General features: G+C 45.9%; 1 protein-coding gene across 1 annotated transcript in view; it reads left to right on the forward strand.

The window, feature by feature from the left end:
• Positions 1-1,416: 1,416 nt before the first annotated feature.
• The window catches only part of LOC135385624 (BTB/POZ domain-containing protein 2-like), a 104,839-nt gene continuing 84,424 nt past the window's right edge, over positions 1,417-21,831 (forward strand). Inside the window, exons 1-2 of the mRNA XM_064615070.1 lie at positions 1,417-1,522; positions 16,420-16,549. Of these exons, the coding sequence (XP_064471140.1) occupies positions 1,491-1,522; positions 16,420-16,549 (162 nt within the window). The 5' untranslated portion in view covers positions 1,417-1,490. The remainder of the gene's footprint in view (positions 1,523-16,419; positions 16,550-21,831) is intronic.

A 21,831-nucleotide genomic window follows, 5' to 3' on the forward strand; every position in this document is an offset into this window, starting at 1 on the left:
CCGGGGATTTAACTGAAACACCCGCTATAACTCGCTATCCCGTGTCCTATAGAGGAAATAATTTCCACGGGAACCCTCTTTGTGAGCTGTACATGTACATAAAAAAAAAGTCTGTACGGATGCAGGTATTGAGACGTTTCGAGATATATCAGGATATTCTTTTTGTGAACTATGTACCCTCATGTATCGCCAGAACGGGCCCCTGAGGTGTCCTCATCAATGGATCAATCAATTTCCAAAGAGAACCTAGTATAAGCAGGTCTGGCAACGACCGCAGATAAACGAACTGCGAAAGAGAAGCCAGCATCTAGATGCGGCAACGACGCGTGAAATTTCTAAAGCGAGAACACTAAAAGCCACCACATCGCACGTTATATCTACAAGTTCATCATCGGCACGACTCTCGCGGAAAGATATATCACCACTTTCAGGTATTGTGTCTGTTACAATGTCATACGCTACCTATATCCTCGGAGAACCGGTAGCGACCTGTGCAGAACAAATGAGAATGGGAGATCCAACAAGACAAATGGTTCTCTCCTTGAGGAGTTACTGCCGTGCTGGCTGCAGGGCTCGCCATGAAGACACGGTTCTTGGTAGCTCTCCGACCTGGACAGCCGATATGGAATTACACTCTAATGATATCCTACAGTAGATTGACACATTAGGTGAGTCAGCCTATATTTGTGCGGCGACATGCTGCACGTGCCGCAGTGTACCCAAGCAGCACAACACCGTGGCCCAGTATTGGACCAATATTGGGCCAGTATTGCCAATATTGGTCCAATATTGGGCCAAGATGTTGTGCTGCTTGGGTAAGACCGTGGATGAGTTCCTCCACCTGGATTTCATTAACGTGCACGGGAAACCTCGGACACAGGGTGCTGGCCTGGAAGTAATGTTCGCCACATTACTATACCGTCCTCGGCCGGAATCGGACCCACGGTCTTGTGCTCAGCAAGCCAGCACTGAGTTACACCGAGGCCAGCGCACATAGGCCGTAGTTGACAGTTTTGTCGACTATGGTATTTTTGTACCGCATGCACTTCATTCACACAGCAACGATGAAATGGCCTGGCATGGTTGAGGGACTTCATCATGTTGCCTATTGAATAAACTGACACTTAAAATTTTCCGCGATGAAAACTGAGGGGAGATATGCAAGAAACTTCACGACCAACACAACGGGGCACACGTAAAAAGACGCGTGACTCCAGCTGGCTTGGCGTGATGCCACTGGAGCAGTTCCGGGAAGTACGCGCTCACTGAAGATGCTAGAAGACTCGTATCCGATCATGGTATACTGAGCAACGGGGAAGTTCCGGAGGATATTGTACGAGGTGACATAAAAACAATGAAACCAAAATAAAGAAGCCATAATAGAAGTGTTCGATTTAGCTATAGTGCGCCAAAACGATTGGACGAGGGATGACGAAGAGGCATCACTAGATCGCGCACCATTCCCTCATGCGTTAGAGTGCTGAATACTTATGGGCACTACGTCAGCAAAACTCTCAATAAGGTCAGTACCATTTCTCTGTCATTTGTTATGGGACCGAGCTTCCTTTAACCTTCGGGAAAAGATTAGGTGAATGCTGGACACGACTTGCTCAGTTCATGACACCTTACAATGTTTGAACGCTCTGGCAATCGCGCACCGCCTATCCCTTCCCAAAAGAGAAAACGAAAGAGAAAGCCTCGGCCAAACACGACACGACAACATTTTGTCTGGCGGCTTCGCGGCTTCCCTTTGGCACAGCTTGCAGCCGAACGTCAAACCGGAGCCAGAATCTCCTATCCCTCAACTATTTTCACACACGTGGTGTCAGCACACAAGCAAAATAGGTCTTGGATCTTGTAGTTCAGTTGCATTTGTATTACTGGAACAAGCACGCTTCTTCCCCGGTCGACACACTGAATAAGATTCACAATGCGTGTAATGGTCCCATCATGTCCACAGTCTCTACATACAGGTGGACTCGCCTTACGTGTACATTTACTCCCAATTAATAATTCTTTGCCAAGTACAAGCGGCAGGACGTTTTCATGTTCACTGACTGCTTTATCACGTACACTTCGTCTCTTTCACGCCTTTAATAATAATAATATTGATTATGATGATGATGCGAACCAGGGGTTTCATGTCACTGACCAACAACTATCAGAGGTGACGCCAGGGAGGCCAATCTGCGTATTTATTTTGCCTATATGAGGGATTCTCTTTGATTCGGCTCCTTATTTTACAGTTTCTCTTTCTCCCTTTTTATGGCAGAATTTTGATTTAACATTTATCTTTGGACCAGAGTTTCTCTCACTTTATTACTTTTGGTGACTGAAAGCATATTCCCTGTTTGGAGTCAGCTTGTGCCCCTGAATGAAGAGATCCTGATTTTCAGTCCTCTTCGTATACTTCAGAAACTACCGTAAATGGTCATTAGGGCACGGCTGGCATGCCTTTCTTCCAGTTCCTTTTCTATGTCGTTCCATTTATTTTCGTGGATATAAACTACAGAACAATGAAAACGAGCACAAGGTCCCCAGTAAACGAGTAAACGACAACGGAAGGGATATTTGGTTCTCAACTGCACTTGCACTTCTGCGGTCGCTGTTTCTGTTTCGCTGAATATAGGATCATTTCTTCGAATGGTGTTGCGGCGCAAAAACAGTAAGAAAAGAAGAAGGAGAAGAAGGAGAGGAACGACAAGTTATGACTATGACATGAGGTGTTCCACCGCCGAGAAGCAGTACCCTATCCCGTTACATATATAACATAAGATGAGACATACGAGGGTGAAGTGAAATTAGCTATGCCCCTATCAGACAGGTATTTGAATGACCCTTGAAGACAATGTCCCTTGTACAGTTCGAGCGTCATCGACGCTGTTCCGCAGCCACACGTGCCGATCGGATGCTCCTTGAGAGGTTCGTCGTTGCGCGCTGGATGGCGCTACGCTCGTCGCCCATCTGTATAAATTTTTGACAAAAGGCGTCTGCAGTGACTGAAAAATTCAGGCGAAAAGCGATTTTGAAATTTCAATATTGTTCTAGTTGTTCATAGAATGAAACTATTAGTTTAACACGCACAATCGTACACTCTTAAAAATGAGTTTCACCGCATAGCACGCAACTAGCCAACCATCACCTCGAATGATATCGTTATCTGCCCTGATTTGTTGAAAACGGGAGGCGTACGCCTTTTCTGTGACACTTATGCTGTTCATAATTGTCACAAAAAAGGCGTACACCTCCCGTTTTCAACAAATCGGGGCAGATAACGATATCATTCGAGATGGTGGTTGGCTTGTAGCGTGCTATGCAGTGAAGTTCATTTCTAAGAGTGTACAACCGTGCGTGTTGGCGACACCGGTTGAGGTGGCGTGCAGGTGCGTGACGCAGAAACATAAATTTGCGAATGCTGCCTTCATGTACGAGGGGCGTTCGAGTCAAACCGGGACTTTTCATTTTTCGCAAAAATGAAATTAACTTACAGGCGAGAAATTAGTTTTATTTTTCAACGTAATCTCCAGCTGGCACTAATGCACTTGTCCCAGCGTTTCACGAGGGCTTGGATGCCAGCAGCGTAGAAATCCTTACCGACGCGTAGCAGCCATGATCGGACCGCATTATTGACCTCGTCGACGCAGCTGAAGTGGCGGCCCCCAAGGAACGCCTTCAGTGGCCCGAAGAGATGGAAATCGCTGGGGGCGAGGTCTGGACTGTAAGGAGGATGTGGCAGCAACTCCCAGCCGAGTTCCTGTAAGGTGCGTGTCGTGAGATGCGCGGTATGCGGGCGTGCATTGTCCTGTATAGGAGGAGGACTCCTTTGGTGATGAGACCCGGCTTTCCGAAACTGGAGGTGTTCATGAATGATAGTGTTCAACGTTCCCACAGAAAGGTCCGCCTTTCGAGCCAGTTCGAGACATGTTATCAGTCGGTCCTTGAGAATCAGGCGCTCCACAAGTTGGATGTTCTCAGGATCTCTAGCACTGGGCTCTGAGCCGCCCCGGCCGGGATCGTCCTGCACTGATGTACGGCCGTCTCGGAACCGTTTGCACCACTCAAACGCTTTGCTGCGGCTAAGTGTATCGTGGCCTTACTGAGCCTGAAGTATTCTGTGAATTTCAGATGACTTTACGTCTTAATTCACGACAAACATCGTGACTGTTCGACGTGCGCGCTCACCTAGTGTTCGGCCATCTTGTCTAGCACGTGTCTTCTGTTTTGCACAAACTTTGGACCACTACGTGGTGAACGCGGAGGCCTGTCGCGTATGAAAATGATGAAAAAGAAGTAGCGCGAGCCATTTGTACACTCAGGAGACAGAAAGTCCCGGTTTGACTTGAACGCCCCTCGTAATAACCGCCCAAGCAGCACAATGTACTGAAAGTCGAGTGCAATAGGGGTGGACGGTATGTGTCTTATCAATGTTCTTTAGTTGCAGGAGCCTGTTCAAGGCCGTCCACCTACCCGTCCACCCCTATTGCACTCGACTTTCAGTACATTGTGCTGCTTGGGCGTAATAACTTTTTTTTTTGATGATTAATCGAGCAATGCTTGCAGATTTCACAGAATTTTAGCAAACTGTTGATAACGTTGGTTGCGTCGAACCGTATCAGTCGAAACCAATCAGTGGATAAAAGTCCTGAGTCACACATAACTGCGATTGGTTCCGATAAGCACGACAACGTTACCAACGGTTTGCTAAAAGCCAGACTTGTACAAAATACTGTGCAAAAGTATTTAAAATAAGATACTAAATACTCTACGTAAAAAGTATTTAAAATAGTGTACAAAATACTCAAAACTGACAGTAATTTGAGTAGAGTACTAAATACTCTGAGAAGTATTTAAGGTACGCTTTAAAGTAATTTAGTATTAGCAGTAAGTGAAACGCGTATTCTGAACGTTGCCTTACAAATCAGAGGATAAACTTGATCAGCCATGCTTAAGCATATCTTTCATTTGCAAGGTCTTGATGTCAAGTAATGTTTGATGAACTTCGGTGAACCCAAGTAATCTTTGTTGATATGCTCTGACCCAAAACTTCGTAATCCCTCCTGTATGTTCTTTCGGGTCTTTCAACATCTCTCACGTGTTGCTTTCGTGACTAAGGAAATAAATACCGGGATTTTGTACCTGATCCCCTTGTGATTCACCTTGCAATATGAATAGGAACGGTTTTCTGACGAAGTTGGCTATTGACAAGCAAGCCCAAGCGTGGGACCAGCCTATTGTACAGGAGGATAAATGACAGATTCCCGAATTCCCGAAAAAAAGAAACAAAGATAGGGGGTTAAATTCCAGTGAGCTGAAAATTTCGGCACGGCGGGAAGTGTGCTGGATTTGGCTTGACGAGGAAGGAAAGTATTTTGAGTACTGAGTAGCAAATACCGAAAAAAAGTATTTTAAATACATTGAAAATACTTGGTGGAAAAAGTATTGAGCAGAGTACCAAAATACCGGAATACGTATTTAAAATACTGTATTTTGAGTACGTACTCAAGATACGTACAAGTCTGGCTAAAACTGCCTCTTGCGTGCGTCTTCTTACCGCTTATTCTTCGCTCATCACGAGGCTGTTTTCGAGGATCCTTGACAGCTTCAAGGACCTTTCACGGACCTCCATTGAATAGCGAACCAAAGTGGCCGTGGAGCACCGTCCTATTACGATCTTCATCCGTTCCGAGGACCATTGAAACACCCGTGTGTCAGCGGTATTAGTCGTTCATGGAGGAATTGAGTTGTGTTCGGTTGACTGTGCAATGCCGTACAAAACGAGGATGCTACAACAACAACAAAAAAAAAAAAAAAAGATCATCGAGGGTCATTGGAAGACGAAACAGGAAAGGATTGCCTTTGACATGCAAAGTACACTTCCGCGTCACTCGTGTCCAAGTGAAAGGAAAGCACAAATGAACAATATGCGTTTTGACTCCTGTTCTGCACCGGGAGTCTTAATTTTGATATGTTTATGATGCGACACAGGCTCAAAGTAGTCCCCGTCTTGTTCACTTTCGTTTTATATTTGCAGACACTCTCTCCCGCAGCATACTCATGACTATTTGCATGAAGACCTTGCACTTTCCTTTACGTCACGTGGAAAAGACGCTGAACCTCTACAAACGGTTTCCAAGACAAGCTAAACAAACTCCCCATGTCTGAATCCTGTCTAGAATTCAAAGGCGTTCCCGGTGCCATACTACAGGGTGTTTCACCTAAAGTGAAAAATTCTAACTGGCGATGTAGTCGCCGGAGGATCGTGCGACTTTCGTCAATTACCTCCTGCAAACTTTTGCCACCACTGAGGAGGGCTGTGGACAATTTTTAATTGCGGGAAATTTATTTTTGTCAGCTGAACTTTCAAAATTGCCAAGTGAACCTAATTTTTTTAAACGTAAATATGAAGTCCTCCACGGATAAACGCAGACCTAACAAACACTATGCACAATGTCGCAACAGAAAGTTTAAAAAAATTAGTAAAAATTACACTTTAGCCCCGCCTGCTTGATTTTCGCAAAGAAGCGCGTGCGAAATGTGCGTCTAGAGGAGGAAGTGTCCCCGCCTTCATTTGTTTTGCCTTCTTTGTGATAAATCGGTTGTTTTGTTTTCTATGTGATGAGACGGTTGTCACCAGCATCAATGTCAAAGCTGAGGAAAGAAAGGCAAAACAAGAGGCGGGAAAACTTTCTCCTCTCCCCGCATCTTCCATGGACTCTTCTTTGCGACAATCAAGCAGGCTGGGCTAAAGCGGATTTTTTTTTACTGTTTCTGTTGCGATACTGTGCACAGTTATTTGTTGGGTCTGTGGTTATCCGTGGAGGACTTCATATTTCTGTACAAAGAAGTGAGGTTCACTTGGCAATTTTCAAAGTTCAATTGAAAATCGTCCAAATACTTCCTAAATGGCAGCAAAAATTTCCATAAAGTAATTGCCCAAAGTGCCACAACCCTCCGGCGAGCACGTCGCCAGTTAGAATTTTTTATCACTTTAGGTGAAACACCCTGTATATAATCGCTCAATTGTCCAATCCGTTATTGGTAAGATACGGTGCTATTTTTGCAGCTGAAACTGGTGTGGTGAAAGTAGCACGGATGTGTGTAGCATTTATTGAAGAATCGAGCAGATTGGAAAAATGAGGCGTATGTGCATGCACATGTGTGACGTAGATGACGAGACTTTCTGACTCTCCCAGAGCTGTAAGGACCATTGGGTGACCAGGGGCTTGTCTGAGTGAATAAAACACGCATCGTATCAAATCGTACGCATTTTTTGTGACAACATTACTACATAAGGGTCACAAAAGGGCGTACACTTCCTCTTGAGAAAGAACGATGTCATTTGGGATTATGGTTGACTAAGGAGCGTGTGATGCGGTGATGTTCTGTGCACTCTTATGGCGAGTTCGGGTGATCATTTCGTGGCAACTTTTCTTTTGCCGGGTTCCGACTGTTCTCGCCAGTCTTGATCCGGTGTCTCATATCCGCATCGCGAGGGTAGGGCCCTTATTGGCCGGCACGTCGAAGTTCACGTGGGTTAGCAGACGACAGAACCCGAAGACCAGCGACCGCGGTGCCCATGGCGTGATCCAAGCTTCTAAAAACGCTAGATTCCTGGCACTCATGTTCGGGTGGCAAAGGTCACGAGATCCAGCTCGGGCACCGACCTAATAATTTCCGAGCGCTAGATTGTGTTGCCATGAAATGATCACCTGAATTCACCATTAGAAAATAACTTTACCTCATAACACGCTTGCCAACGGTAATGTAGCTAAGATAAAGATAATAAAGACATATAAACAAATATTGATAGTGTACGTCGCTCACACTTAGGCTTCTGTTATACACCTAGCTAGAAGGCTGGTTAAGGTCAAAGAACCACTGACATTTTAGGCAGCAACAGAATTTTTTTCCATGTCTTCGCATGTACTGGTATACATTTGTAACCGTAAGCTATTGTGGGCGTTCAGCACACGTACCTGTGCTCACTGCCACTCTGCACTGAATCTATAAGGACCTCAGTACAGGCAGGCATGCTGCATGCTCATCATGCGAGCTTTCGTTACACACTTGAGCACGGTTGTTGTAGCATCTTAGAAAAGAGTGGCTCTTTAAACAACAACTGGCTCCAATTCTGCTATCTCCCGGACAACGCTTAATTTAAAAGTTAATTAATGAATTTTAGGTGATTAGCCATCTTGTGTCTCTCTTCGACAGAATGCCCGCGTGCAAAAACGATATCTATGCTGTTCTCAGAGCTTTTTTATATAAAAAGATATGTATCGAACAAAAAGAAGACCTTGCACAACTGGCCGGACGCACGATGCCTGCGGATGACTGCCATCGACTCATTAGAAGTTATAATACCTTATATAGGCCATCTGGCAGTGAGCTCCTGGTCAATTCCTCCTCATACTCTTGGCCCGGTACAAGATTTGGTCCAGGCTCGGGATGTAAAGTTTCCGGAAAATTTGTGCCCCGAAAGAAAAAAGTGTTTTTCGTGTTTCCTTATGGAAAATTTCTATAAAAAATGAAAATAATGAAGATACTCATTATTCAATGTCCGAAGATACTGTAGCATGCAACCTGTTGATTGATATGTATATACAGGGTGTTACCCAATATAACTCCACTCGTGCCAGCGTGCCGTGCTCCTACGATTACTCAATGCAAGTGGACCATTGCGTCGTTTACATATAAGCTCTGGAGATCTCCGAAGGACATTTAATCCTGGTATGTTTCAAAAGGATTGAGCATCGCAGTGTAAAGTTATGATGGAAAGCTTACGAATCCCATGTTCAAAACGATCAAGATGGCGATGGAGCGAAGTGCAGTTGAGAGATTGCTCCCCAGATGGCGACGTGTCGCTTCGGCAGAGACGTCTTCGTCCTGTTATCTACCCTTTTTCATGGAGCTGGCGACTTCCGCAAGGAGAAATGCATCCAATATACGTCAGCGGACGAACTATGTTACAAAAGTGCCATGCACACTGCGGCTAAAGCGTGGGTAAAAGCGAAACTGACGAATGACGATGGCCATGTTTCACCTCTGCTCATCGAAGCACTTTGTAGGCCGAATGTGAAACCGAATCTCGGGCGCCTCACAATGTGCTGGCGCACGAAAAAACGCCATCTGGAATGGAGAAAAATGAAAACTTTGTGTATGTGTGTGTGTGTGTGTGTGTGTGTGTGTGTGTGTGTGTGTGTGTGTGTGTGTGTGTGTGTGTGTGTGTGTGTGTGTGTGTGTGTGTGAATATTTCCGGCTTTTGTTCGTGTCTTTATATTACTAGCTACTGCAGGCCCTGCCTGCCACTGAACATGAACCATGTGTCAGGTGCTCCGTTCAGCTATTATAATACCCCTGTCACACGGGCATTTTCGATCCTGCTCGACCGAACCTGCTTGAACCCAATGCAGATCGGATGGTGCTACACGGCCGCTTCCAAGCAGAATCGAACTTTGATCCTGCTTGACTCAAGACAGTTCCCATAACAGGATTGAGAATTTCAAGACGGCTCGACGGCCGCCATTTGCATCCTCGACCCCGGTGAACTGTCATAACTGAAAGTGGCCGTGTAGCAGCGTCAAAACTCGAGCGTGCTCGGGAAGTTCGATGCAGATCGGATTCGAGAAGGATCGAAATGCCCGTGTGACAGGGGTATAAGATTGCACAACGGCTCGCGAGGCACCAGTTGTAGAACGGCCTTCTTTTTTTTTTTTCCGCTCAACGCAACCAGAACTAAAGGACCAGAACCAGAATCACGCTTAACCGTAGCCTGTGGCCTGCAGAAATGCCAGCGCCACCAAGCGTTGTAGCCGGGTTCGAGACACCAGGTTCCTGCACCCGCTATCGCGCTCCCAGCGTCAGCGCTTGGTGGCGCTGGCGCGTTATGGCGTGGCAACACCTTTACGCTATCAGTGGGCGAGCTCCGTCACCCGGTACGTGAACACGATTGGCGAGTGTTAGTAGCTGTCGTAACGCTCGATTACCTTATAAAGTATACAGGGTGTTTCCTTTCAGGTGCAACAAATTTTCATAAAAAGGGGAATGTCCTTAGGTCGGTTTCACTTTTGGCAGTCGATTACTCGGCGGGGCTGCTACTAGGAATCCAATTTTTTCCTCAGTTGGGGGACCAATTAAGAGAGATATTTTAATCAACTTTTTAATTATTGACTTTAGGGAGCACATTGCAATTGCAATATTAAAGCCTGATCACCACATGATCCGCCCGAACCACTGATGAAGCGCTAAAGTAATCTCAGCGCGTGCTATGGGCACCGTGCGCTAGAGTTTTCTATCGATGGCAGCGGCCCCTCGAGGGGAAACGTGGCGTAATGCCCTGGTACCAGCCAGCAGCGTCTAGCAGTGCTGTGCTAGTTTCGCCGTTCGAAAAGAGCGATTTGAAGCTGCCTGTATAGAAAGTCAAAGGAGAAGACAAAATGGAAACTAATTCTATGTGGTAATCTACCACGACAACCAAGTTACTGTGAAAGAGAGGCAACTTGCCGTAAAGTTTTCGTCCTTCTCGCTGTATCGTCCCGCCGATCACGTATTTGAGAGAGCGCTTTCACGGCAATCCACCCAACGTGCCGCTCAAATCCGTTGTTTCAAACTTAGAACTCATTCCTTGCATTTAGTATATTTGTCAATGACCAGTTGAGCATCACGATGCGGACTTACAGCACAGCAACTGACGTGAAAAAGTTGCCAATGAACATCGTGGAGCTTAGCTAAAATTAGTGTCTGCCACATGTCGTACAGTATTTATCTCTTTTACTCGGACCCTAATTTTGCGGCGTGTCGGCGAAGACTGGATTTGGACCTCGTCTTCCTTCAATATAAAGCTTGCATGCGAACACAGGGAGTTATTTGTCCTCCCCGACCTGCGTTTCGCAAGCCGTCATCATTTTATGTAGGTGCATTCTGTCCCTATGATCTTATTATCGTTGCCAAATCTTGTGATCTCGGTTTACAAGTGGTTCTTTGCTCCTTCCTATTCGTCCGCGCGCACACACGCAAACACACACAAAAGTAATCATACGTTCGTCGAACAGCAACCTCACTGTTTCTTCTTAATTATTGTCATTTTTTAAATTTCTTAGCATAGTTTATGTTTAGTGTTTCTTTTGCGTGATATTTCTGGCTGCTTCTATGTTGCAATTTGCGACAATGTGTCTGATGCGCTATGTTCACCTATACTAAGGCCGCTGTGGTCGTTGTTTAGCACTAATAAAACATTATTATCATTACATATCCAGTTTCAAACAAAAACACGCCTTATTTATATCCTGAAACAATCTTGATTGACTGATTGATTTTTATTACTATGACTTTGCATCAAATGCAGGCACAAAGGGCTAAAAGGGAATCCCCCGACTTAAGCGATGCAAGATTGGGAATAATTTGACTAAGGAACTTATCCTGACAGTGCATCATCACGTTAACGGATTATGCATAAGAAAGAAACGAGAACGTTTTTTCCGCTATCTTCGTAATGCATATTCCAATTTGTTGTTGCCTGTATTATTGTGAATTCTTCAGTGCGAGATTTCCGTCCTCATAGCGCAGGTACTGGACGTAGCTAGTCTCTGATGTGTAGTCTATAATTGGTAGTCCCTTGCGGATAAATATGCACTTAACTTCACGTAAATACGGGCCGCGAATACTACACGCTTGTCTGCGCTACACACTGTGTCACACATTGTGCATAGATACATAATGTTCCACGTGCAAAAGACTTCCCCATCGCATACATTTTACGTGACAAACCACTTCCACACAAGTAGTCTCACGGGTTAATGAGTCCAAAGCCCCAAAGCCGATATATAAAATTCGGGAAAACACCCGTACGCACCAAAGCTACATACGCGAAGGCGCCGATACGGCGTCAGTACCAGACCGTTACGCGCGAAATCGCCACGGGTGACGCTGTCGATCAAGCGACCGCAGCGTCCTCTCGCTAGTGCACGGTGCCCATAGACCCAAGTATTTCACACCAGCCGTCCGCTGCAAACAGAAAGTGATCACAAAAAGAGCGACGGTGACGCCGATCTCTGCCCTCAGAAAAGCGTCATACGCGATGCTAGAAAACCCTTATCGCGGCATGTTTCACGATCTTTGTTTTGTTTTTCGTTTTCCTTCCTTTCGTTCTTTCATGTGTTCGCAGTCGCTTGCCGTATCAGTCATTTCATCCTGCCGGACACACCTCTTGCCCTTCCCCGGTACGATAAGCGCTGATATGTAGTGGTGATGCGCAGACGTAGAGCCCTGCACGGGCCCCCGACCCGGCCCGGGCCCGTCACGGCCCGCGGGCCGAGCCGGGCTTGTTATTGGCTGTGTGCTCCGGGCCGGGCCGACAAAATACGTTAGCACCGCGGGCCGGGCCGTTAAAATACGCCACCACCGCGGGCCGGGCCGGGCCCGGGCCGACAAATATGTTTCCGAGAGTCAGGCCCAGCCGGGCCACGCAGCTAATTCCACACAATGGAGATGCATTAGTTCATATCATCATTGCCTTGCGTCATTCCTGCGCATATTTTGCAAAGACAAGCAAGGGATACTGCATTAGGCATATGATTCGACCACCTAGAACATTCTGAAAGCCACTTTACATTGCTCGTCACTCCTCACGTATTTCATAATCACTTGGCAAAGCTTGGTGAGAGGGGTATGGACTGGGAGAAGGAGTTTGTCGACAGCATCCTCTACCTACGCAAAATCTTGACAGTGTAACGATAACGCCCATGCCCGCGTACGTTCTGGATTTAATTTGGTCTGGTGCTGTTATGGTGTTAAACCGCCATCACTTGTATGTTTGTCTTCTCTCCTTATAAATTTACTGATAAATTTGTTTGATAAGCGCCAGAAACGCGTACGTCGCGGCTGGAAATACTATGCCGGGATCTACTCGACGGGTCACCGGGCCGGGCCGCGCTCTATTTGCTTAGATTCCGGGCCGGGCCGGGCTCTAGTCACTGGGTCACCGGGCCGGGCCGGGTCGGGCCGCATAAAAATATGAAGGTCCGGGCCCGGGTCAGGCCGGGCCATTTTTCGATGCGCCCGGGCCGGGTCGGGCCCGGAAAAGTCGGCCCGTGCAGGGCTCTAGCGCAGAGTTCTTTGCAGGCAAAAAGAAAAACAAAAGAAAACAAAGACCGTGAATCATTACGTTTTTCTGTGACAGTAAGTGAGGGCGGAGATGTCGACATCACCGTCGCTCTTTTTGCGATCACTTTCTGTTCCAGCGGACGGCCGAAGTGAAATACTCAGGTCTATAGCACGCACTCAGATTGCTTCAGTGCTTCATCAGTGGCTCGAGCGGATCATGTGGTGACCAGGCTTTAATATTGCGATTGCAATGTGCTCCCTAAAGTCAATAATTGAAAAGTTGATGAAAATATATCTGTTAATTAGTTCCCTAATTGAGCAAAAAATTGCTTTCCTAGTAGCAGTCCCGTCGAGTAATCCACACATCCGGTCACGTACGCGGAAGGTTATTAAATGAATTCATGCGTGTCAGTGTGAACACGAGGTGAACTAGGCCTTACAGGAATTCCTCAGACTACGCTAGGGTTGCCACCTTCTCTCCTCCATCGACAAATACCACACACTGGAGAGGGGGGGGGGGGGGGGAGGCCCGGTGACTGTAGCGCTTTACAGCGCCATAATTTGCTCAACACGAGGGAAGGCCGGTGGGTGGCCGGCAGGCATGCATGAAGTCGCATTTTTGTTGGTCCAGTCAATTTCATTTGCATTGTGCCCAGTGCTGTGTGCGCGAACTATCTCAAATATGGGTCCTATGAGGAGCTGTTACTGCCCTGCCACGCCTTTCTCCAGTTTTTGTCCCGTCTTGCATTGGGTGAGGTGCCATTGTGAAGGATTGTATCAAATTCTTAAGACTTGAAAGCTGAGCGCTGGGTACGGAGGGATGAGATCTTTTCTGCATTACCTTCACGCGGTTCAACGTAGCTTTGATTTCTCATTTTAGCTATCGTGCAAGCTTTGGCGACGGTGACGCAAACGAAAAACTCGAATCGTGAGGTTTTTAGTCCGCCTTCGTTTATTCCGGACGTTTTATGTCCGGATTACACCTTCACCCGGACCTCGAACGCAGGCCTTGAATTTCCGAACTGTTCGGGTGAAGTCCGGACAGGTAGCAACCCTATAGACTACGCGTATAATTTGTGAAGACAATGTATGTTCGACTGGTATTACTAGTTTGCTCGAACGCAAACATTAGTCGACACAATTCAGTTAGATCCAGTGCGACATGTTTATTTCGCTTTATAAGCTGTACATGGACACAGTCTCGAAACAAATGGTCAACGAATTTCACTACCAGTTGAACGAATCAAACCGGAACGGATAAGTAGCAGTCGCTACACGAATCCCCCTAATTGGCCACGAATTTACGTTCGTCTGGTAGAATAAACCAACGTGAAACGGTTTAAGGAATGACGATGATACAGTCCCGGGACCCAGGGTGACGCACATGTGGTATGAAATTATTCAAAACAATAATAAGGGAGGTTCCAGTGGCTATCTCATAACTCCGGCGGCCCTACACGATTCTAGTTTCATTCAGCAACAGAGATGAGTCATGACAGAGAGAGGTGTGAAGTTTTCACTCCTATAATGCTATCACAAAAAGAAAACTATTCCGGTGAATCATGTATCTCAACGCCGAACTTCCTGTGGTGCATGACAGGATGAAAAACAACCAGCGCGCCTTTCACGGAGGTCAAGAATCCCTTTTGCAACACGAGCCTCATCGAAAACAGCCCCGTGTGTTGGCTACAAACTCAATGACTGGTGCGCAAAGCAGTGTCCAATTCCGTGAGGGTGTTCACCCGGCAGGCAAAAGGAAAAACAAGCGTTTTGAGTGAAAAACAACGCAGCCGTCAGTCCCACGATGTAAATATTATTTATTTATTTTACTTTCTCGTGCCTATTTACAAAAAAAAAACAAGGGCTATCTAGTTTTAATACACAAACAACAACAGCTTTATTAATACATGATGAATGGGGAGGTTCATCGGCAGGGGCGACACTCTACGCCATTGCTGGTGGTGATGCGGGGAATGAAATAATGATTCCGTTACGGAGGCTACAATCGAAATTATGCCGGATTCTTTCTTGCTTCGGCGCTAAGCAGTGAACGTCGTTGCAGCTCGTGCATCGGTGTTTTTAATCCAAACTGCGCGTGCACGCGCGTGCCACGCCATGGAGCAGTCCCGGCTAAAAACATAGTGCGCGTTGCGAAGCGGACTGGCGTCGCTGTCCGAAGGACGTAAAGATAAATGTTGTAAGTGGAACATTCGAGAGAACCGTTGTGAGCTACAATTCGGTGAATCGGTATTGAAAAATACAGCAGTGCGCATCATGCCGCGCATATACGGAACACTACGATCGGACCCGTATCCAAATTCACATGCCCACGATAGGTATGCGCGCGTTTCTCCTGCTGTCTCATTGGATGCCGCCAATCGTTGCCTTCTCGGGGCACCATTCGTTGCCGCCAAAGACGGCTCTGTTTTCATTGCGTTTTTCTCCTAAACGGTACCGCTCTGTAAACTAGTTTTGCTTGCATCATACTAATCGAAACATACTTTCACTTGAGAGCAAGTTGCTGTTACATTTTAGTGTCCCTTTAAATGTTGATTTTAAGAGTTTTTAGCTTATATAATACACCTTGATGAGGTGCCTTGTCAAAGGTCTTGCGAAAGTCAATGAACACTGGAACTGGAGAAGGTAAATGACATCGTTTTGTTTCTGGGGGATGGCGGCCGTGTGGCACACTGGTCTGAGATTTTTCGGCAGTCAGGCTTTGTGATATTTTGAACATTTCGTAGACGGGTGAAATAAATATTCTATTCATGAACACATAATCTGGTTGCAAATGATGATGCAAGCTATTATGCTGGTCTACGAAAATTGAAATAGCTGGGAAATACACGAATAGTTCTTGCACAATCTGTGCTGGCATCTACACAGGATATTATTGTGCTTCCAGTAACGGATCTTTCTCACAGCGGCCTATGCGCATGCGCATGACCTTGAGGCGCCGAAATGGGTTCCTCCGTGTTCACTAAATGGCGCAGTATGGGGACCACCGAAGTGGGGACCAGTGGGGTGACCGTATGAACGGCGCCAGATCGTCTGTCCCACTCAGGACCGGTTTTGGTCCTTTATGCTCCCCACACGGATTTGTTTTGACGCGTTCCGAGCGTGGTTCCCTGTAGATCCGCTAGTATACGACGCGTATGTGAAAAAGATCCATTCAGTTAGCAATAAGATTAGCGCTGATCTGATGATGCTACCGGAACAAAAATGTCATTGTGCCAGTGTAAGTTTATCCCAAATTCTGAACCCGTTTTCTTCTGCCTTTCAGCGCAACGTCATTTATATCCTCTTTTTCATTAACAGAAGAGAAGGCATGGGTTCAAGAGATGGACATCGAAAGACTGGTGTCGCCGAGAGGGACCTCCGCATAAGTCGGGACGCTGTTGAAGCTAGGACAAGGGCCAGGCTTAGGCTGCAGTATGAAGAAAGGGAGGTAAGCCGCTCGCCATACACTTAGCAACGTGAATCACGTCCTGGGACAAAGAAATCAAGCTGTGAAGTAGTTACGAAAAAAAGGAAAACGAGAAGAAAAAAAGCTCAATATCATATTCTTCTAAATGCGACAGCATTCATGACCGAACCCTTCGGAGTTTAGGTGACGCGGGGTATGTAACCACTATACGCTGTAGTATGTGTAGGGGAATCTTACGTATGCTTTCTGGGTTTCTTGGTTGATTCGTCGGCTGCACTGTGAAGACTGAACTTCACCGCATAGCACCCTCAGCGCCAACAATTGCCACGCAATCTTAAAAATGAGGTGGGAAGGGGGGATAGCAGGATCGCCTCGTCGTTGCTGGCCACACTTTAAGTGGGCGTCGTCACGACTGTAGCAAAAAAAAAAAAAGAAGAAGAAGGACGGACGGACGGATGGAGGACAGAGGATGAGGGGTGGAAATGCGTAGGGGGTGCATGAGTTCCTCGGGAAGAGCAAAGTACTAGATTGGTCGTTGAGCAAGACCTGCCTTCTGCAGAAAGAGAATAAGTTTTCATGCTTTAGCGGAACGTTCGGCAGGAGAACTACCGGGGCAGAGGATGTCCGCTAGCGTGCCCGAGGTGGAGCGAGGGAGATCTGCTTCGCGCGCAGAATCGTACGCTCAGCAGTCTCGCAGGACGTGTTCGATTTTTTCAGGTTGTTCACAGCGGCCACAGCAGGCGTCACCCCTATAGCCGATCTTGGATAGTTGAGAGTTGGTGAAAAATGAACCTCACCGCATAGCACGATCCTAGCCAACCCGATCCCGAATAATCCCTAGTAAACGATCCCAAGTAATCCCGAATGATATCGTTATCTGCATGATTTGTTGAAAACGGGGGGCGTACGCCTTTTTGTGACACTTGTGCTGTTCATAATTGTCGCATGAAGGCGTACGCCCCCCCCCCCCCCCGTTTTCAACAAATCAGGGCAGATAACGGTAACATTCGAGATGATTGTTGATTAGGAGGGTGCTATGCGGTGAAGTTCATTTCTAAGAGTGTAGGGGTATCGCTTCTGATTCGAAGAGAAAGGGGGTGTACGTCTTTGTGTGTCAATTTGGATACATGGTAATTGACTCAAAAAGGCGTAGGCCTCCCTCTCTCTCCTCGAATCAGAAATAACCTTATCATTCGTGGCAACGGTTGGCACAGATCGTGCTATGCGGTGAAGTTAAGTTTTAGAGTGTAGCTAATTAATAGTTAATAAAAAATAGTTATTTGCCTGACTGGTTAACTAATAGCTGAATTGGTAGGGACGAATAATTGACTCATTATCTAATTAGTTACTGATTGAGCAAATGAATAATGAAACATCCATGAAATTACTTAAATCAGATAATCGTGCGTAGTTTAGATGAGCCGCTGTATGCAACCACATAGCGCAGTAGTATATAGGGGAATCCTAGTTCGTTAATAATTAAGTACTAAAAGCTAATTGATAAATTAATGACAAAGTACTTAAGCACTCCACTGTACACATGTACGCATGCACATTTATGCGTGCGTGTGTGTGTGTGTGTGTGTGTATAGAACTGACATAATCAGCAGCTACTGACCTCTAAACGCAGAACTTCACCGCCTAGCAGGCTGTGCGCCGACCTTTGCCACGCATCATAGGGTTATCGATTCGAAGAGAGACATGTGCGTACGCCTTTTTGTGTCAGTTATCATGTGTCCAAGTTGACACAAAAGGGGGCGGGGGTGTCGAAGTAGCTTGCCGTTGTTGGCCGCACTCTAGTGGGCATCGTCACAACTATAGCCTTATGATCTTTGGTCGTTGCGCCACTAAGCTCCCAATAATCATCAACAACTATAGCAAAAAAAAAAAAAAGAAGAAGAAAAAAGGGGGAGAAGAGAGTTGACGATTTCAAAGTGAGCCATAAGCATGATGAACGATACCGATACACAAAAGGGCGGACTCCACTCTGTCTCTCTCTCTCTCTCTTTGAATTAAAAGTGATAACCCTATCATGCGTGACAATCGTTGGAGCAGAGCATGCTATGCGGTTGCAGTTCCGTTCGTAGAGTGTGACATCTCACTTTCTCCTATTCAAAATGGGCACACTGTGGGGAAAAAAAGGGGGGAAAGGAAATTAAAGTATGCCTTTATGCAGCGAAATCTGAGCATATTTCTGGAACAGGGCAGTATCTAGAAATCGAAGCAATTACAGCAGAGCACTAGATACTTCAAATACTACACTAAATATTAAATTCATCTTAACATAGCTCGTCAAATTTTCTAGTTATATAGGCTTTGTAGTCTGGTAGCGTGAATTATATTACAAAATGTAATTTTAGTTGTAAAGCCATCATCTAGTCGAGGCCATCATCTCGAAGTAAGGTTGTTGTCGCTGTAGTTGTAAACGACTAGTCCTTGGTATGTGCTGTGCTTCGATTGCGAGTGATTGTGACAGGCTTGTGGGACACACACACAAGTGCACTACGATAGCGGAGGAATTGCGGAGGGTGTAGGAGTAAACAAGGGTTGGCCTCATTTCTCGCGACTTCCTTGCAGCTTCGTCATCATTGCATCACGCAATGTTAAGGACGGAAAACACCATCGCATCCACATGAGCTTATCATATCTGCCCAGTCTACACGTGGAGATATACTGGAATGTAAATTGTTTGCTTACCATTGATACGTGCTCCGGGAAGCACGTCGTCTGGACAGTGTGGATAACGAGCAGAGGAAGGGGGGTGGGGTATTGTAATCTCGAATTTGGTTCGCTGTCGATAGCCACACGCGAGTGGGTATCGTCACGACTATAGCCAGTAAATAATGAAGTTGTAAAGATTGAAGGGGGGGGGGAGGTTTGAGGAGAGGTAAGTACAGTGCAGAGGTAAGTCCGATGTGCACGGTGGATGAGGGGCACGTTAGAAACAGGACTTCACTACATAACACGCCGTAGGCCAGCCATCGCACGGGATGATACCGTTAACGTCCCTGAGTTCTGGGAAGCGCGGGGCGTACGCCTTTCTGTGGCAATTAACACCACACGTGCCACGCGCGCACGGAAAATGACATTTTGACTGTCATTTCTTTTATTTCTTCTTTTTTTTTTTTTGTAATGACGAGAATGACGATGATGTGGCCCATCACGCACTAAACGACAATGACCATGCGTTCAACTTTACCGTTCCTGATGGGCTACCCATATAGACGGCATCCTAGACGCCGTCTGTGATCTGGTTGGTGACGACGATGCGCACTCCGTCCAGCGCCAGGGCGGGCTCAGCTTCCAGGTTACCGCAAAGAATGCTCTAGCGCGGAATACCATCCTCGATGCTGGCAAAGTCGTCCTAGATGGCGTCGAGGCTCATCTAGAACATATTACAACACCGTACACACTCTATATAACAGTAAATAATAATAACTTGGATGACGCACTTATTCGTGCACTTTCTCCATGCGGTCCAGCGATGGGATTCTCTTTTCCCATGTACAAGGACCGTCCCAAGATTCGCAGCTGGTTAGGTTTGAAACAGAGCGACGAACCGAAACGTTTGTCGGTTCGGTTCGGGTTTAGGTTCGGCGATAAGGGTTCAGTTTCGGTTGAGCTCCGGAAGGCAACTATAATGGTTCGAACCGGTTGTTTCTTAACGGTTCGGTTCACGAACCGGTTCAGGGGCCACGGGTGGGAATGAAGCACAACAGGCACATTAAACCACATTTCGTTTGTGTGGTGCAGTGCTGGTACAGTGCTGTGGTACAGTGGACAGGAAGACGTCAACGGTCGTTCAAGATTTTGAAAGATTTTGCGCGATATGAAAGACAAGATTAGTAGTGATTACGACAGCAGCATAATAATGAATTACCGGTTTGGGTTGGCCGCCCCAGCACGTAGGTCATGCCGCGGTGGTTAACTTACCTACCGGGTTGTTTGCAGAACCTTGGCAGGAATATGACAGTCAACCTTGGCCTAAGTCATTTAAGTCATTGATATTGATATATTGATTACCAGTCAGGAGACGCGAATACACATTAATCAGCAAACGACGCTTCGTGGTAGTTGGACTGGAATGGTGTTTTTCTGAGCCCGTGGTCTTTATGTAAAAGGCGCGTTGTCGTTCATTACTGACTGGCGCCGTACTACCATGTCGCCGTTCTGTGAAACAAAGAGAGAGCACGGGCAAGAGCAAGTGATTGATTGACTGATTTTTAAAAGAAAAAAATTGATATGTTAGTCTCGAGCCACTCGAGCAAACAGAGAGTTCGACTCATTCTTGGCGATTTTTAAATACGGTCAGTATGATTGTTTTTGCACAAATATACAAAGAAAATGAGGTTGGTATGTTGTTTTGTAAGTTCACACACGCATGTTGGCAGTTTATCATGCAGCGTCGTACACACGGACGCATGCTGTATTTGAGCTCAGATAGTTTATTTTCGCAATGCACTGCACAAAAAGGAACAGAAGAAGAAAAGACAAAAAATAAAAGAAGAAAAGAAAATTTGAAAGATCTAAAGTCGCACAGCCGACCATGCAGCCGACGACGTATCCATCGGTTGGTGGTCCTAATCGCATTTCCCCTTCTCCCCCTCAAGCAATGGGATATCGCACTATATCATCATTACTTATTTGTGTTTGTTGTTGTTCGCATTTATATACAGGTGGGATGGGTAGTATTTAGAAGTGTTGTAATTAAAATACAAAAATACACATATTTATATTTTCTATTTAAATACGGACATGAAAAATGTATTTATAATTATATTTAAATACCATTTCTTCTGGTACCAGTTCTTTATTTTTGTAAATACGACATTATAAATAGTCCTAAATAAGCAAGATGCTGACTCATATCTTAAAGTTACTCTGCATTTGACCTTTCGGTAAGAAGGGCAAAGAGTTTGGAGAACCGCACAGTCATCCCTGTTTTCGCAAGCACGCACATGCGACAAACGATTTTACTTTCGATGGCCAGTTTTTCACTATTGTTGCGGACAACGATCCGGACTACCCGACTACCTTGATGTACAAAGCATCATCGTCACATTTGATTTAACACTAGCCTGTCTTCATCGGCACCTGTGGAGAGGTGTTCCCCTTTGCGAATCTGATCCTACGTACAGCCAAACAGAAGATACTCATACTTAGAAGATGGAGTCTTCGAGATATTTCTAATAGTAAAATTGCCATGATAAATAACAAATAATGCATAATGTTCCTTGCTTATTTGTTGTTATCGTCATTATTATTTCTGTAATTTCTTATGACTTCCTCACAGTGTTTATGGT

Source organism: Ornithodoros turicata, chromosome 2 (genome assembly GCF_037126465.1).
Source record: "Ornithodoros turicata isolate Travis chromosome 2, ASM3712646v1, whole genome shotgun sequence".
NCBI classification, from domain to species: Eukaryota; Metazoa; Arthropoda; class Arachnida; order Ixodida; family Argasidae; genus Ornithodoros; species Ornithodoros turicata.